The sequence below is a fragment of the Lepisosteus platostomus genome, chromosome 22 (assembly GCF_059453375.1).
Source record: "Lepisosteus platostomus isolate fLepPlt1 chromosome 22, fLepPlt1.hap1, whole genome shotgun sequence".
NCBI classification, from domain to species: Eukaryota; Metazoa; Chordata; class Actinopteri; order Semionotiformes; family Lepisosteidae; genus Lepisosteus; species Lepisosteus platostomus.
Genome location: NC_142632.1, coordinates 11,340,918 through 11,359,353, shown reverse-complemented (window position 1 = coordinate 11,359,353; position 18,436 = coordinate 11,340,918). Strand labels below are relative to the sequence as shown.

General features: G+C 44.2%; 2 protein-coding genes and 1 long non-coding RNA gene across 9 annotated transcripts in view; 1 reads left to right on the top strand and 2 right to left on the bottom strand.

Moving 5' to 3' along the window:
• The first annotated feature begins 1,231 nt into the window (after window positions 1–1,231).
• Window positions 1,232–11,128, top strand: LOC148643465 (galectin-9-like). Of its 2 annotated transcripts, XM_088615661.1 has the most exons (11): window positions 1,232–1,447; window positions 4,092–4,180; window positions 5,018–5,231; window positions 5,745–5,864; window positions 6,345–6,374; window positions 6,915–7,022; window positions 7,573–7,608; window positions 8,147–8,179; window positions 9,467–9,555; window positions 9,964–10,120; window positions 10,776–11,128. In XM_088615661.1, exons 1-11 carry the CDS (start codon window positions 1,412–1,414, stop codon window positions 10,920–10,922), a joined length of 1,059 nt encoding a protein of 352 aa, XP_088471787.1. In that variant the 5' UTR covers window positions 1,232–1,411; the 3' UTR covers window positions 10,923–11,128. The 2 variants fall into 2 exon arrangements, with proteins under 2 accessions (XP_088471787.1, XP_088471788.1); XM_088615662.1 differs by lacking the exon at window positions 6,915–7,022 and having other exon boundaries at window positions 1,265–1,447.
• Window positions 9,695–9,961, bottom strand: LOC148643466 (uncharacterized). The gene is made up of 2 exons (XR_015928996.1): window positions 9,825–9,961; window positions 9,695–9,791 (listed from the first exon to the last, which is right to left on the bottom strand). It is a non-coding gene; the product is annotated as an uncharacterized LOC148643466 (long non-coding RNA).
• A 573-nt stretch (window positions 11,129–11,701) lies between the features above and the next one.
• cuedc1b (CUE domain containing 1b) overlaps window positions 11,702–18,436 on the bottom strand; it is a 36,522-nt gene continuing 29,787 nt past the window's right edge. For all 6 annotated transcript variants that reach the window (XM_088615660.1, XM_088615654.1, XM_088615655.1 and 3 more), the window contains exon 11: window positions 11,702–17,685. In XM_088615660.1, coding sequence (XP_088471786.1) covers window position 17,685 — 1 coding nt within the window. In that variant the 3' untranslated portion in view covers window positions 11,702–17,684. The remainder of the gene's footprint in view (window positions 17,686–18,436) is intronic.

Sequence of the window (18,436 nt, the reverse complement as noted above, 5' to 3'; positions counted from 1 at the left end):
CCTTGTTAACATCAGCTGTAGTAAATGATGGTCAAAGCACTTTGCAGCATTACACCACAGTGAATGAATGGTAAAGCAAAGTAAAAGCATGATGTGCTTGTGGTAAAAACTGAAAAATGTTTGCAAGGGTGATCATACCGTATGTGGTAAGAACCCGCCAGCGCTCAGATTGTCTCATTGCAGGCTTCACACCTCGCTGTGATAAGATAAGATCTGTGTTGGTGCACTGTGTTCTAAAATCCTCAGAGGGTTCAACACCAAATACTGGACTAGCTTATTTGCTGTGCCAAGGTGTATATTCCTTGAGTTAAATTGGGTGTTACACGGACACATTACAGAACACTGCAAGGTCTCCAGTTAGAGGAGAGGCTCTGTCACTGTGTGTCTGATTTTCTGGTTGTCTCCCTGGTTACAATTAAAGGTTTTGAAAGATAGTCTGCCAGTCATTCTGTGTTATGGAATTGGAAAAGGTGGGCCAATGTATTCGATTCAGAAGAGAATAGCAGTGCAGCTCTTAGCAAATTATTATGACAAGATCTGTCTTTCTAATAAATGTAAAAGCTAACTGCTGCTTAAAACTTCGAGGTGGAAAGTCTTGGCCAACAAAATACTTCCACCAGGGGTCTGGCTGATGACTCGTCTGTCAGGACTTGTCAGGCAGAATCTCTTGCTGAGAAGAACTTTTCCTGTGCACACCAGAACCACCTAGACCTTCTGGTACTGTCCTGTCCCCCCAGGCTGTGATAAGGCACCCATAGCGAGAAGGAGACAGAGTGTCTGAGTTAGTCCGTTTCAAATAGTTGAATTTATTCAGAGATGCCACACAGAACCACATCTCATGTATGTGAATCTGAGGCACATTTATTCCCTGTTGTTGATGGTGTTAAATCAAAGATCTGTTGCAAGATCAAACGTTTCTGAGCTCTGTGAAGTGCTGGATATAAACTTTGAACGTCTTGCCATGTCAATCGGAGTTTGAAGGCAAACGTTTTAAGAAAATGGTGCCCGGAGGAGAGGTGGGTGGCTGCACCTAGAAAATAATTTATATCCTTCTCTGTTTTACCACGGTGCTTATACCGCAAGAAGCTTAACTTTTCGAGTGGGTATGACTCGAGGTCGTGGAAATATCAAGTAAGAACGGAAATATCAAAAATAACGAGACAAAAAAAATTAATACAGGAAATAAAAAAATAAGTACCATCAGTCCGGTGGATGGAACATATCACCTGATTTGCCTTGTGACAAAACACATCTTTAAATATTCTTATCACCACCCTTTAATCCCTGTATTAATTGGAGATTTATTGCAGCTGGGGAAAACGAAACTTAAGATAACAGGCTCGACCTTGCATGAATACACCCACTTGCTCTGGTGGAACTTCGCCGGACAGCAGCGCACCAACTGGATCCGATGGCTTTCTATAACCAACAGCCCTTCCTCAGCCCGGTATGTAAATCCTAACCTATCCCAAATATGCCACAAAAACAGAAGAGTCGCTGGAAACTGTGCTTACTCAATTTTTATAGCCTGCTGCGTTTCTTACATGTAGAGGCAGAGCGGAAAACCCATTGGCACTTTGCTCTGATACGTATATGTAACGCAGTAAATAACTGTGATACTGAAATATTACACCACTGTCCTGCTAATTAAATGAATTAGAAACGACATGTCTTCAGGGGGTTTATAAATAGGGACATCTTAAAAATGATTTTGTTTTACTAATAATGTATATTAGCTTTATTTAAAATAGCTTCCTCTTAAGTTACTTTTCTAAAAGGATACAATAAGAAGCACATGTAGAATTGATTTATAAAGTATGATTTGTGTTGGATACCTGTCTGGGTATCAAATTATGACATTATGGACATAAGAACCTTTCTCATGTTTTTACCGCGATTTCGTACTCTTTTAAGCTTTATTGTTATATATAAAATGCACTGTGTATTATTTTAAAAACTATATGTATCGAATTAAAAGTGTTCTAGTTATTTTAATCAAGCTTTGAAAAAAATTATAGTTCTTATTCTGCATCCTAAAAATCAAGTCGTTGATGTGAATTGTACTTCGGCGTATCAGTATAATGCAAAATTTGTCACCGAGAATAAAGACAGTTTACACTGCAACAAAAGCTGTTTCCTTATATGAGATATTTTTGTTTTGGCACGTCGTATTTTAAATCTTTGCATAATACATTAGACCAGTCAATCGCGTTTTTTGGCTTTGTTAGTACAACTATAACTAATAAAACGTTTTTATTATACTTGTTACGATGGCACAGATCGCGTTTTCCCGAGCCGATTTTTTCAGGAAATGGCGTTTGGTGTTTTTTTAATTTGAGGGTGGGGAGGTTGGGGTGTAGGTTTTGAGTGGGGGGGGCACCATAAATTGGAAGTCGTTATGGGGGAGTCAGTTGGGGACGGTAAACCGGCCAGATCCTCCAAATTTAAATTAATCTTTAATCCTTCTGTTAACCACGTGAACGAAACCAGTTACTTCTTGTTTTTAGCTTTGTGTGTCTAAGAGGGGAGAGATAAATACACGGAAACAAGTAGTAAGTAATAAGTTAATAAGTAAGAAGAACAAGTAAACTCAACGTTTCGGCTGTGGAGCCTTTTTCAGGCCCTCACTCCTGAAGAAGGCTCCACGGCTGAAACGTTGTTTTTTTTCTTCTCTTTTCAGCATGGAATAAACCTATTGTTCCTTTGCAGCCTATGCATGCTGACACAGCTACTCACCTGAGATTAATACATATTCTTCTTTCATTTTTTGAATAAAAAAAAAGAACATCCTTATTTCAAAGAGGATCTTTCATATAACTGTTACAATTTATAAACCTTCCTCCTGGAACATGGGCTTAATAAGGGTCCTCCTGCGAGTTATATTTGAGTTTCAAAAGTTTCTTCTAGAATGTATGATTTGTCCTCTGCCTTTTGGCAAAAGAGATCTATGCAACATTTGTGCAAGATTTGCATTTGGAAAGATTAGAAACATCTGCATTTCACGTGGTTTTACACATGCACAAAAGCAACAGTCAACAGTATCAGGGAACTTTTTAGAGTAATATGTACTGCTATTTCAGCAGGAACATACTGACATAATCCATTTCTGACAATGGATAGCTTGTGAGAAATATTAACAGTTGCATACTGAGCACTTTCAATGGGACCTTCACTGCCACAGTTTCCAGGAAGTGGGTACTGATATGCTTTGTGGCATCAAAGAGTTCTGCTTTTTCTGTTTGCATTATTTGTTGTGCAAACAGCATGGAGCTCCTTTCTTTAGGTTGTCAATTGGAATGCATAATGCTTATTTGCAATACAGTGAATTGTCATGAAAAGGACCCCTAATTTGCTGCACTATGAAGCACACTGCTGTGTGTCTGGTTTTAGTGGGATTGCTGTGCTTTTAGGATTGCAGATCTCTTGGATGTGACATATCACAGTGGCTCTGCTGCTGTTAAGTGGTATTGATGTCTTTCACCTGCAGGGTTCCATTTGCTAATTGTGCCCCCTTTCCTGGATGTGATCTGACAGCCTCTTAACTCTGGTAGCAAACAGAAGCATCTGACATAGTACATATGCCACTTCCTGGCCAGTGAGAATGACAACACAGACAACTAAACTCACCTAAGTGCCTTGATATGGCTCTGCTCTGAAGGGTGCCATGTGAGAATACTGGTTGTTTGAAACTGGGGTGGCATGGTGGTGCAGTGTGGTTTGCATTGCTGGTACACAGCACTGAGGCCCTGGGTTCAATCCCTGGGGAACTATATTTGTGGAGTTTGAATGTTCGCCCCATGTTCGTCTTTCCTCTGGATGCTCCGGTTTCCTCCCACAGTCCAAAGCCTTGCTGGTAGGTGAGTTGGCAGCTGGGAAAAGTAGTGAGTGTGTGTGTCTGTGTGTCCCGCCCAGGATGTACCCTGCCTTGCGCCCCGCGCTTGTCGGGATAAACGCCCGCTCCCCAGCAGCCCTGAGCCGGGAGAAACAGTTAGAAAATGGATGGGTGGACGGTGGAAAACAGATTGACCAGCCTGTCCTTGATCAGTAGCTGCTGGTTCACACTCTTCTCTCCTGTCTGTGTGTTTCCTCAGAAAATCCCCTTCACGGGCTCTATCCAGGGGGGCCTGCAGGAAGGGAAGGCGATCACGGTGACAGGACGAGTCCTGCCCGGCGCCGAGAGGTGGGTCCCTCTCTGGGGGGAGGGGGGTTCCCCATTGACACACGCCAGCAGGCGTTCGACACACAAACGCAAAGTTGTAAAGGACCGACTGGACGAGCAAAACCACAGCCCGAGCAAATGGGCCGTTTGCAGTTGCCTCCCTGCGGGACGGGAGAAGGGGGTTTACCTGCTACTGGATCTGGAGGCAGCAGCTGGGGCCCCGGAGCTTTTAGGGTTCGGGGGTCCCGCAGTGTCACAGTCCTTGTGGGTGCGTGAGGTGGCAGCTCGAGACCGCTCCTTGGATGGGCTGCTTGGGGGACAGAAGCCCCGATCTCAGCAGGAAGCATCCCTGGAAGGGGAGAAATTAAAAACAGTGAATCCTGCAGGGGATTACAGTGCTTGTGAGCAAGAGGTCTCTGGCCTCTGTAATCCACAAATTGACAATAACTCCTAAAAGTGGATTCAAGAGACTGATAAACAGCTGTAGGAAACATCACTGCAGGTGAAGAAGGTGCCACAAGTAACTGAATGTGTATGAATGGTTTACATACAATACATATTCACATGAGGATATTTACTGAGGGATCGTTTTGTATTCCCAGTAATAATCCTGAGTGTGCCAGTTATAATCACTTTTAAGACTTTTACGATGATCTAATTACGTTTCATATCTTAAATATACAAGAATGTGGGCTGACCCAGAGGCCTGAGAGACGCTTCCTCTGTGCTGTGTGTAACACGCCCTGCATTGTTAGACCAGAATATCCCTCTGTGTCAGTTAAATGCGGTTCCTCAGCCCACCTGGCCCTGGAAGAGCTCTGGGAGAGGGCCTCCATGTCGCCTCTGCCCCCTCGACAGGTTCCACGTGAATCTGCAGTGCGGCTCCCGCAAGAACCCACGCGCCGACATCGCCTTCCACTTCAACCCGCGCTACGAGGGCTTCCAGGACTACGTGGTCTGCAACACTCTGCAGAACCAGTCATGGGGGGCAGAGGAGCGCAAGTACGAGATGCCCCTGGCCAGGGGTACCCCCTTCACCCTCATGATCATGGTCAACCGTGACACGTACATGGTGAGGAGAGGATCTTGCAGTTCGTTCATCATCCTGCCCGTTTATTAACTTGTGACTTTGGTCATACTGTTATATCTGGCTACATGGTGAGAGAAGTATCTTATTGTTCGTTATATGTTATTAAATGTCTATGTTATGTGCATGTTAACCTATTTTAAACATGCTTATTTATTGTTCTGTGGGTTCTGTTATACTGTACTTTATATGGCTGGGCAGGTGTCTCTTGTATTGGTCTGAAGCTTCTAACTTTTGATGCTGTAACTGATGTTTTTATTGAACAGGATTTGGAAAACTACGATCTGAAAGATGAAATGAGATTCTATGTATTGTGTAATAGAATAACATCTTAGATCATAACCTTTTCTTTCACTGGGTTTTTTTTTTTGTGTAAATGTTCTGTCTGAGCCAGACAGAGGGAAGTTTGGGCGTTGAGATGTCAGTTTTCCTCTTTTTTGCCTTCCTCTTTGTGTGCTGTGGCTCCTGCCCCTGCTTCTGTCCCACCGACTGAACCAGGTGGCCGTCAACGGAAGCCACTTCCTGGACTTCAAGCACAGGATCTCCATCAGCAGTGTGGACACCATCTCGGTGGAGGGCGGCGTGGAGGTGAACTCCATTGCATTCCAGAACCCCATGGTGAGCAGCACGCAGCCCTGCTGAGGGCCCGAGGGGCCTCCCCCGCCCTCCCCGGTCTCCTGGCTGCTGCAGTGTGGAGTATGGAGTGTGGCCGGGCTTTATACAGTACCTGCTACCTGTAGTCCATCTCGTACTTCACTCTTACCTGCTGCTTCAGGGTTGTGTGCTGAGAGGGCTTCTCGTCTGTTCGTGTAACAGTCAAGAGCACTGTAAACCGGCCAGGAGAGGTCAGGGGTCGTTGAAGGGCGAGAATTTGCAGTACGTGACAGCTCTGTGCTTTGCCCTTGGGATGGCTGTTGGTGGGAGGTAGTAGAAGCCCTCTGGAAGATGGAATGTTAGAAGCTGTGGGAATGTGTGACGTAAGGGACCGTATTAATTACTATCGATAAATACAGTTATTGAGTCTAATCATTCGAACCTGCGGACATTCTGAAGGCACAGAAAGTAGGGCCAAGCTAATTGTTCTTTTTGTGTCCCTAGCCTCAGTTTGCTGCTCAGCCTTCCTTCCCAGTAAGTACATACAATTATACTGACGTCACTAAGATGGCACTGAAGTTGCTTGGCTCCCATAGGCTTGGGCTTCCACTGAAGCACATCTAGCGGGGCTTTTAGTCACAGGACTAGCGCTGATGACACATACCCGTGTCTGCCATGCTGCTCCAGTACTGTTCACTACGCCTTTTTAATCTGCTTTGTGTTTTTGGTCCACAGTGCTAGCTGAAGGGTCAAGACTTGACTGTTACAAGAGCTACCACAGTGCTAGCCCCAGCGAACTGTTGTGTCTCCTGGGATCATTTTAAAATGCTGTTGTTTAGCATTCGATTTGTTATTTTTAGTGAATACTTTATATGTTTCATGCAGGTAGTTGGCTCTGGTTATGATCACACCAGCACAGGCTGTTAGAATTTTCTCATTGGCCACCACATAGAGCAAAGGCAAGAGCCAGCCTGATTGTACTGTGAACTGTCACTCCGCCAGTGTGTGAGAAATGGAGCAGTGCTTTGTGTGTAGCTAGTGGGAATTTCATTAAGGGTGCAATTTTACTTACAGGTACTGCAGGGCAGAAACCAACCTAGAAACCAACCTAGAAACCAACCTAGAAACCAACCTAGAAACCATCCTAGAAACCAACCTAGTAACCGATCACATCTCAAACAATTAAGTACAATAATGTTACTTTGTCAAAAGAGCTACTCATCTGATGTCCCTTTCGGTCCACTTGATTGCAGTACTTTGATATGACCAGCTCCCCAATTGCTATACTGATTAAGGGGGCAGATAAATACTTTTTCTGCATGGGAGTGGATGTGAAGTGTCACAGGCCTGAGTAGCTCTGCTGAGTGTAAGCATGCATTACATTCGGTGGAGGATTCTCGGGGACACTGCGGTATACTTCTGAAATCTCACTTTTAAAGTCTGGTGGAGGTGTAAGCAATTTCATCTGCTGGCCAGCATTCCTGTGGAGCACTTGGGATACCTGGTAAGAGCTCCTGCACGAAGCAGAGATCGGGGTTGTTATTGCGGATGATGGTTTGGGTTTTTTTTTACTAAAATTTAAAGGAAAGTAAAGCAATTGAAATCATGTTCAACACAGAACGGGGCCTTGGGATTGATTTCTTACTCGATCTCTAAGCTTTTCTAAAAAAATGCATTTGTATTGATTTTTTTTACCTGTAATTAATTGATTACACCTCTTTTTTCATTTTAGGTTTCCTCTGCATTTGCTATGCCGGCTTATGGAATGGTTAGTATGAATTTATGAATAAAAAGACATTTAGTACTTTGTGTCACTTTTATTTTCCAGAACAGGAATCTGGAATTCTCAAAAAAACAAAACTTCTCACTTCTCAGTATTCAGTCCCTCCTCTACACAATACAGGTTTCTAACTTTCACGTGCGAATAGATCAAGATGTAAGTGCACAGTTGCTAATTTTGCTTTTACTAACGAGACGTTATCTGTCACAGGAAGGTATTTGAAGTTGTTTCCCTTTTGGCTTGCCTGAGCTGTTTTTTATTTTTCTTGTTTTGTCGAAGGTTGTGGGCTTCTAACGAAGAGAAAAACTCTTCTGCAGGTTTTCTGTGTCTGTCCCTGTGGTTAACTAGTAAATGTTTGTGTTGCAGGAATAAACCGAATTTTATAGAAAAACAGTTCTCGTATTTAATGTCCTTGGCTTACCATGAAGGAAGAGACGTGTGCCACCATCTGTAGCTCTTTCTTCAACAGCTTTAATTGACTGCGGTAATAAAGATACAGTAACGAGTTCTTCCTTCTCCATTGCAGCCACCTCCTGCCTACACTCCTCCACAGACCTACGTGAGTACCATTTCTGTGTTAAGCGCAGTGCCAGTTTGAGATTTTGAGGAGGGTTACCAGTTTTACAAATGAAAAACTGGAAATGTCTTTTTTTCTGTACGTAACGCTGTACCAACCCGGATACAGCCAGGATCACTGCAAAAGAGCAAATGAGACGGGCAGGGTGGATCAGCTGTGTGCACTCATGCCCCACAGCTTTTGGGTCCTGGGCTTCGATTCTGTCCTTCTGTGGGGAGGCCGCATGTTCCCTGTGTGTCTGTGTGAGTTTACTCCACACCTCCTATGTGTATTTATTTGGTCCTACACATAATCAGGTCTTTTTATGATTTTTAAGATGATCTAATTATATTTTAGTTCTTCTATATATCTTATACGTGTGGGGAGCACATTTCTTCTGAAATGTCTGTATTGTCAGGTTTGTTAAAGGCAATGGAAAGGAGTAGTGAAAAACTCTTAACATGTAGAGTAAAGAGCAACAAGAGCTCTGTCTCAGGGCAGTTCCTCTGTTGAATCAGTGACTTGGACTCCACAAATTGGCAATAGGCTAGATGTTTCATTTAGAAACTTTGGCTTGTTTAACAGGAGAAGGAAATTACAAAATGTTTAAGGAATGAAAATGTTTGCTTAGCTGCATTGTGAAATCTTACTGAGCTGGGGTCATTCAGAGGTCAGCCTGGTGCAACTGTGACAGAATGAAGCTGTGAAGAACTGTGGTGAACCCTGACAATTCAAAAGAGAGACACCAGGATGATTGTTGTCCTTAGCAATTGGACGGAGCCAATCTGATCACCCCCTGTAACGCCTTCTGGCCAGACAACGAGCTGCTGCCAGACCACACTCTCAGTAGCGCACCTGTAAAGTGTAGTAAGAAGAAGTTGAATTTTATCAGCTGTCTGAGGAAGTGAAGGCGCTGCTGTGCCTTCATTGTAGCTCCAGTTACATGCTGGGACCACATTAAATCATTAGTAATGAAGGAACCCAGGAACATGAAGCTGTTAACCATCTCTACAGCCTCCCCACTGATGTGAATAGGCTTCTTTTGTGTTTCAGTGCTGTGGTTTTAACCCTGCTCGTAAGAGACACTCGTCTCTTCTGGCCTGAGGACTTCATTCCCTTCATTTAAAATAGCTACTGGCTCATTTACACCATTTCCAGTGTTTTCAGCTCTCGACAGGGAGAGAGGGTTCAGGCAGGTGTTTGAATCCACGACTGACAGCTGGGCTGGAGAGGAGACCCTGAGAGACAGGGGTCTTTCAGCCCCTGTGGTAATGTTCTGTGTGTCCCCAGGCTGTGCCGTATAAGACCTTCATTCCCGGAGGCCTCTGTCCTGGCAGGATCATCACCATCCAGGGGCGCGTCAAGCCTCAGGCCAGCAGGTCTTGTACCTTTTGTGTTGTTTTTTTTTCCGGTGTGCAGAAGTGGCCTTGCAACCTCAGACACACGGCAGTAACTGAAGAATTCTCTTATTTCTTATTGAAGTGGAGGACATTTAGCAGATTCGACACAGTAACTGGATTTCAACATCTGGTTAGCACTTGTGCTCTTGGTGAAAGCTTTTAGGGTATTCTTCTCTCTCCTGATGCCTGTCCTAGAGGAGGGGGCTGTCTTGTACCTGTCCCATACCCGTCTCCTTCCTGTCCCGTACCTGTCCCACACATGTCCTGTCTCATACCCATCTCACCCCTGTCCCACCCCTGTCCCGTACCCAGCAGGTCATGGCCTAGAAAGCCAGCATGGCCTGCTGCTCTCAGTCTGCCGCTGACCACTACCTTCCACCTCGCCAGGTTCCACATCAACCTGCGCTTCCAGTACGGGATCGCCTTCCACTTCAACCCCCGGTTCGGCGAGAACACGGTGGTGAGGAACACGCAGCTGCAGGAGAAGTGGGGCCAGGAGGAGCGTGGCGGGAGCATGCCCTTCATACCAGGCCACAACTTCCTGGTACAGCTCTTGTCCTGCGCCTTTCTTACACAGAGCAGGGCTGCGGCTCCGAATGACCCTGGAGCAAGATGGGCAGGGCGCGTGCACTGGGGCGGGCCAGGAGCGTGAGGTGTCTTCAGGGTTCAAACCGTATTTCCACAGCTCGTCACTTTGATGTGGCAGAACAACATGAATTTAAAGTCCCAACTCAAATCAGTTTTGTTTACTGACCACTCGTGGTATCACTGGTCTGGGTGATAACACAAAGCATTTAGTACAGCAAGACACGGCGAATATCTTTTTATTAAAACATATTGATGGGCATTAAAACCACAACAGAGAAGTACTGCTACCCGCTGTAGGTGCTGGGTTGTAATGCCTCTTGATATATACCTTTAAGAGATATAATTTTTTTATATAGCTATTATTGGGTCGGAAAACAAAAGCAAGGAAATTATGAGTGGATGGAAGATGCTTCTGTTTTTTTATTTCCTCTCAGAAAGTAAAATACATCCAGTTTTTCTGTTTCTCAGGTGTAAAACCAAGACTTATCCAAGCCCCTGTATTATTGTGTTAAGTTATAGAGAAGACGCTTTTCCCTTGTGTTGCTCTGCCCTGCTGCTGTTGCGATGGAGGGCAGCCAGCGCTGAGCTGAGGCCTGTGTTCTGTCTCGCAGGTGGTAATTATGTGCGACAGTCAGTGCTACTCTGTGGCAGTGAACAGCAGTCAGGTGTTCACCTACCGCCATCGCGTCTCCGAGCTGCAGAAGATCGACATCCTGGAGGTGGATGGCGACGTGGACCTGACCTCTGTGACGTTCTGATACCAGACTCCCTGAGCTACAGGCCACACCCCCGCAGCAAGATCAGCAAGACAGAGCTCACCGATTTCTGCAGGCAGCCACAATTATGGTATTTTTCATGCTGTGTTTTGTTTGTGCTTACCTTTCTATAGTAAATCTACCGGGCTTCGACGGATTTTTTACCTTCTTCAGCTGAATAAAAGTGTAAGAACAGTTGTCCAGCTGTATACCATGGTACAGTTTTCTTTTTGACTTTTCATGTCCCAAAAAGGCACTGATCGGATGTGGGTATTTCAGATTATGGCTAGATCAGCAACTTGATATCAATGCTTGCCTCTAGGTTTTGGGATAATAATCGCGATTAAGTACGTAAACTGCATTTTGATTCCCCCCGATCCAGGACTGTATCCTGTTTAAAAACTAAAGCCAATGATCTGCTTTCAGCACGGATTTATTTTCCCTGAAAATTCATACACCGCAATACCTCAGCAGTACTCCATGCTTTCTACTGGGCCAAAGGCATGCAGGTCCTAGCGTTGGCCAGTTTTTAACTTTAGGGCACAGCGCCACTTAGTGGCTCCAATGTGCAGTGCCTTGTCATTTGTGCTGAATCTGAATTGCAAAAAGTCTTGTTGCTATTTTTACCCTTTCTGCAGTACTATTTGGAGAGCCAGCACTTCACCCTGTGCTGAAACTGATGAATCAGCCACAACTGAAGCGCATGACTTCATATTCCAGTGAACAGAACAGATGGGTCTATGAGGCTGGATAAGTTAGTGATAAATAAGGTAACCACTGAGGAGGGTACAACACAACTTTATTATATCAATAGCTAATAAACATCTTTTAAGTGTAAGAAAGATCAGATCTGAAAATAATCATGAAAGTACAACAATCACACACAGAACCTTCACACACATTTTTTTTTGGAGACGTTATAGGAAATTAAAATGTTTTAATTCTGTCTCATTTATTTCATCCAGGAAATAAGTTTAGGCATTAAATCTCTGCATCTTCTTCAAAACGATTTTTTTTTCTAATTATAATTTCTAATTCCAGTTTTGTAAAAAAAACAATCTATAGTCTCCCACTTTTTTCATGGTTGCAGTCTCGTCAGTTCTTGAGTAAATGCTTAAAAACAAACTCGCTGAGAACACCCTTCTGGTTGCCATTTCGACTGTAAACAAGCGTTCTGTCTGTGGCAAGATGCTAAACTGGCTTAATCTATTATCAGTACATTCAGAAATCAACCCCACCAGCAGAGAGAGCTCCAGTCACATGAAGCGCAAAGATAAATAGGAGGTTTTTGGAGTTGAAACGCACTGCTTGCTGTGCCAGGGGATCTATCCACTTAATGAGTGTACCTGACCCGTGTCTGAGGTTTAACTGAAGTGGTCATCGTCAACCAAGGGATTTCACAGGCCATGTCCCAGGATCACCTCCAGCCTGAACTCCAGCACAAACACCTGGATTCATTAGTTATTCTGTTCAGTTGTAAGAAATGATGACCCCCCAATCAAACCAGTCTTGTTTTCACGGACTATACTATACGGCATAAAAGTGGTCAGTAAAGACAACCTCTGTTTAGAACAGTGACTCCCAACCCTGTTCCTGGTGGATGCCTGTATCTGTTTTTTTTTTTTGTTCCGTTTTCTGGGGCTGTAGCATAGGGGTCGAATTTGAGCTGAATAACCAGGTCTAAGCCGCCAGACGGCGACGGAGCACCAATGATAGAAATGCATACCTTTCATTCTCCCGAGGAAATCGGCAAACCGCCTGCACCTGCGAACGCCAGATCCCTATATAAGGATTGACTGGCGATCCAGCCTCGTCTACATGACCCTCACTGTCACCTGGAAAAGGGGCTGTGAGTTTTAAATATCCCAGGGAGAGCTAGAGTTTTTTAAGGAGGATTCTTAAGGAGTCCGAAATACTCCAATGAGGGAATAGACAAGTTTAAACAGTAGCAGCTTCGGTCGCTTTCCGTGTCGGGTCGCAGGTAAGAAGGAAGACGGTTAAATAGCGTCCCCGGCCAAACGGAATCGACCGACTGAGGGAATTTCCCACTGCTACTGGTTTAGGGTACACCTAGGATTTCTATTATTACGTTAAAAAAACCAGTAACTTCGAAGTTATTGGGTTTATATAAGATAGGGAAGTGAGCGTAAAATCGGGCTGGTTCCCTGGATTAATTTCTTTCGTTAGGGTTTTTACTGTGTTGCGCTAACTTCAAAGGGTGGATCTGCCACAGTGACCCATTTTTAAATTGGCTTTCGGGCCTAAAAAAAGTTTAAAGGGATTTGAAATGGCAGAACAGCCCAGCATTGATACCATGGCGTGCTACCTGAAAAGTATCCAACTGGAGCACTGCAAACGGCACAAATATCGTGGACTAATTCGTGCTGGGACAGTAACGCTAGAGTATGCACAGTATTTTGAAAACCAAGGATGGAGTAGAGAAGTAAATGGGGCTTAATGAGCGAGTAGCTCAATGAAAGATGAATTGGCACCAGTGATTGAGTCATTTGGAACAAAAATCAGATATAGGGATCCCCAGCTCCAAGTCAGGGGCTGAGAATGCCCGATTTAGATGATGCATTACTGCGTGCTACACAGGCTAGTGGTGGTCCTGTTGGCTTGTACACATCCATGCTATGCAGTACAAACGAATCTATAGCTGGAACTGAGCTCTTGAGTTTCAATTGGACATGGATAGGTGTAACTGATTTAAACCAACAATGCTGGACAGTGTAGCTGGGTGAAACCTACATTGTGGTGTTCAGTCCATTCAAACTGGATGTAGTAGTTTATGGCTCTACACGCTAGCTGAAAAATGGAGACCGAGCTTGACAAATTCACACAGCTCCATCCTGAGCAGAGCAGGTGCTGTACAAAATGTATTTTCTTAAGTTTTGCCATGTGGACATTCCAGGTTGGTGGTTTATATTTATGTCCTTGTGCTGCTTGTACCCGATGGTGAACAAAACCTTTACCAACAAAGGAGAGAGAAATTCCCTGAGAGGATACATTGACCTACAATGTTGCATGGTGGCTAATTAGTCCTATCGTAATATAAAAACATCTAACTTCCACATAAAAACCCTGTGCATGCAGGCAAGTCTTTGTTAATGCTGCCCACTACAGGATTCACATAAAAACTGCACGTGTGTTTTCCATGCAAACCCAGGCTGAACAGCTGAAGTAGCCCATAAGATTTAAGATGTGGCTCTGCTGTTCCACAAAGCAGTACCATTAAGCAATCATACTTGTTGCTGGTATTACACAATCCACACAGGATTCCCAAACTCAAAGGATGCACTTGCAAATGTTTTTTTTTTTAAACTGAATGGAATTTGCTAGGGTTTCAGCCCATCGACGAAAATGACCACCGTAGAGCTGTTTGAGACTGTTAAAAAGAATCACTCATGAGCAGACATGCATGCAGTATCTGAACTGGTACCGAACGCCATATCCTCGGATGTCAGCGTAATACCAGAATCGGTTCAAATGAGAGACCGGTTGTTCGGCTCATTTAATTCAATTTAATTAAAATAAAAATATTGGGTCTGATCACAGAAACTGCAGAGACTACTTTAGTAATTTATCCCAGGTCCAAAGAAACATTGCAGCCCCTGTTTCCAGGGTGTCTGTTCTGCATGTTAAAATCGGCACAAAGTCTCTACTGGTCTGATGCCATTTTTCCAGAAATGCAGTACACAATGGACACTGGGACTGGTTGGTACAATAAGAACCGTACTTAAAATTTATCTTCTGCCTGTGTGTTGGAGGGGAAAAAGGTGTGGGCTGTTACAAAATAAAGTTCACACTCATCCCATGGTGAAGTAGTAATATAAGAACTGTGTACCTTTAAACTCAGTATACAAAGTACTAACAATTGTTTAAACAATTAAAGGAAGCTTATCACAACACATTAGATACAGTTGTCTCAGTATTAACACTTGGGACAGCGAATAGTAATAGTGTCCATTTACAGAGCTGTTTTTACATGAATAAAAAAGTTCTCAGCCATCAGAATAGTGCGACAGGTCAATCTAGATCCAATTCACTTGACAGGGCAGATACAAACAGGCCCCTGACTTCAAGATCACAATCTGGGCTACAGAATAAGAGTAATAAACAGAAGATGCTGAAGATCAGCTCCACTTTTGCTGTTACCAGCTGACAAAATACATGCCCTCACACAGACAACAGACAAATCTTTTGAAGACTGTACAGGACGTGTGATGTGCTGCCCTGTGCCACCTGTGATTTCGTAGCTGAGTTGTGGTGAATGTCTTTGATATGGAAGACATTTTCCCCATCACCTGAGACAGAGCAGAAAAGACCCAGCTTCAGGTGAGGAGTCAGCACCATTAAGGACATCCTGTGATGAGAGGGGTCTGGTATCAGAAATCACTGACTCATTCTGGAAGATGTAAAAAATAAGCAGTCATTCAGCACCTCGGCGTACTCTACAAAAGGCAACCAAACACATCTCAAATTGGCAAAGGTTTCCACCAATTTCTCAAGCCAAAAACTAAAACGGCAACCAGAAATGAGAAGCTATCGATGTAACCTTCCCAGGGACAGAGAAATCTATGATAGGCTGACCCTGGTATTATTCTGAAGAAGGAGATCCAGCAACAAACGGCAGACCCATTAATATCTGCTCTTTTGGTTAGGTGTGTCCCCAAAAAAAGCTGGAATAAAAAAAGCTTTCTGGACGGCTTTGCAAGCACCCGGCAGCTAGGAGGTAGTTGTGCCTGCTTAAGAGAACCTGACTGCCTGCTCTTCCAACTGGCCCTTTCCTTTCCTGTGCCAGTGATATGAATGTTTTCGGCACACAAATTGCAAAGTGCAAAGAACCAGTCCTGATGACCGGAGTGACTGTAGCTTTGGGTTTGAGGGGTTGGGCACACGGTACTGCACAGTAATGCCTCTGCATGCTGGGGGCCAGAGGCACACGACTTTGTTTCTCAGGGTTTAGCATACCACAGTGCAGAAAGAAGGCAGAGCTCCACTGCATGCCACCCGACTAGAGCTACAGAGGCATTGCACACTGTAGTGTGCTTCTTTCCAGCTTGTAACAGCAATGCATAAGAGCTCTACGATATATCATTATGCTGGTGGCCAGTATGAAAGCCTCATTCCAGCATGGTGCTGGGCCCTAGCCTCTCCACACACAGTGGAACAGTCCTGTCACCTCCCAGCACATCCACTTATGGGGTATGAATTTCAGGCTCTCTACAAGAGAACCTGCTGCATCAGAGTCTGTTTGGTGTGCTTGGTACTGCGCTGCACACACACAATCACCATCCTGTGCATTCAGTGCCTTAAAGAGTCTGCAGTGAAAATAAGGCAGCAATATATTTTTTTATATTTTCACTTCATTCCTCTTTCTTTAGGATGGTGGGGGAGAGGGGTGCCACAGAGCATTCTGCCACATGAATCCAGCTCCTTCCTATACAGTGTCGCATTCAAAAGCCATTTTTTAAGCGACACTCCCTGGTTTTGCAGATACATCAAACTGTATCTTATTCATATTCACACTGCAGTCCTCACAGAGGCATGGTTCAAAGATTGGAAAGCTTTCTCCTGTCTTCTCATTTTCAGCTGAGAAATTCTTTGTTCGACTACAGAAAATGCACAGCTGTCAGTTACTAGTATTACTGGCTTTGAGCTAAAAATATACCTAGTAATTACAATTCTAACAACAATAAAAATACTTGCTTCTGTCTAATGGAACATCTCTCTCTGGTGATAATGTTGTTTTAATGATATGAAAGCTACACTTAACAACAGTCCAGGAATATTGAGGATATGACAATGCTATTTCATCTGAATATGTTGAGTTCAACGAGTGTTATTTAGAGTGCTGGACGGGAACCTGGGACCAGCCTGCAGAAATATGTCAAAAGTGTAGATTAATGAAACTTACACGGACCGATGGAAACACAATTTCCCCTAAACATGAGAGAGCTTCAGCTATGCTGGAATTTTAATGTACATTGCAAACAGGTGTATGGCATCTCAAGATACTTCTAAGCAGGCTCCACTCTCTGACCTGCCAGATGTCATTTTGTTATTAAAATTAGATTCAGAACAGCACCTGCAGTACAGTGGCACATCAGGAGTTGGGAAGAGTTTTCACCTGTGTGTAGACAGTGTCTGGCTCCAACAAAGTCAGTATCTCCCCAGTTTTGCCATCGGAATCAGTCCATCTTCACAATGTTAAAAGCCAGACAAAAGATTAGTGGAACCTCACTGAATTTCACAAACTCTTGTGCGAGTTTCAGCACTGATGCAGAGTGCATGGCTGCATGCATTTGATTACAAACAATGAGAATTTACTGTCTCATTAACTTGGGCATCTGGTTATCTCCCCAGATAGCCAAGGATTAAGGCTATCCCAGTAACATCCAGGCAGATTCCTGTAGAGCCTTTCTGGTGTTTAAATATGGGGTCATAACATTGAAAACAATTCTATGACATGGTAAAGGGGTTTGCTTGATTTATATTTCAAAATCAAAGAGGATTTAAAGCATAAAAAAAGAAAATGAAGGTATTAGTCCAGAACCAGAGAGATGCTCTGCTAGCTCAGTGCAGGGGGCTGTGGTGTTCCTTCCACTGTAGGTGTGGTAGGAAGGGTATATATTCCCATGAGGTTGCCCACGATTGGCTGGCCAGCATACAGGAGGAGGAGGCAAGTGAGCTGCCATGTCACCGCCCATGGGTCATTTTGCTGTCACCATGGAAACCCTGAAGTGGCCAGGTCAGGAAAGATCTGAAAGCAATAAGCGCAGGAAGAACCTGGGTCAGCCAGACGAGCAGAGCCTAATGCAACTACAACCAGTAGATCTTTCAGAACAGGGCCCACTTCCCCACCGCGGCATTTTAATACAGCACTGGTCGCTCTCTACTGTACAAAGGGGTGCTTTACTCATTCCTTTGAAAACGCACCATGAAGCAAAGAAGTGTAACAACACTTTACTTTTACCTCTAATGCTGCCTATTTACTGAGCTGTTGTATGGGCATTCCACTAGTTTTGCATGTAAGTTTCAGATTTTATACAAAAAAAAAACCTTCAACAAAGTGCGAAAGAGCTTCAAAGCCACAGTTCAGTTCCCTCTGGACTCCACACCTGGACGATGCGAAGACAGCCAGAGAGCACCAGTACGCTCACCACACACCAACTAACAGTGGGGTGGAAAACAGTAACGAAACCAGTTCAGACAAGGAGATTATTAGGAGGCCATAGCTGGTAAAGGCCAGGGAGAAAGTTGGCCAGGGTAAACACCCCTACTCTTTTTGAGAAATTCCCTGGGATTTTTAATGGCCATGGAGAGTCAGGACCTCGGTTTTACATCTCACTTGAAAGATGGCGCCATTTTTTACCGCCTGTCACTATACCGGGGCATTAGGACCCACTCAGACTGCAGGGTGACCTACTGGCCCCACTAACACCTCTTCCAGCAGCAACCTTAGCTTTCCCAGGAGGTCTCCCATCCAGGTACTGACCAGGCTCACACCTGCT

Coding starts and splice junctions, on each gene's coding strand:
- LOC148643465 (XM_088615661.1), top strand. CDS start 1,412: ATGGCTTTCTATAACCAACAGCCCTTCCTCAGCCCG. Junction 1,448..4,091: donor AACAGCCCTTCCTCAGCCCG/GTATGTAAATCC, acceptor GTGTTTCCTCAG/AAAATCCCCTTCACGGGCTC. Junction 9,556..9,963: donor GTCAAGCCTCAGGCCAGCAG/GTCTTGTACCTT, acceptor CCACCTCGCCAG/GTTCCACATCAACCTGCGCT.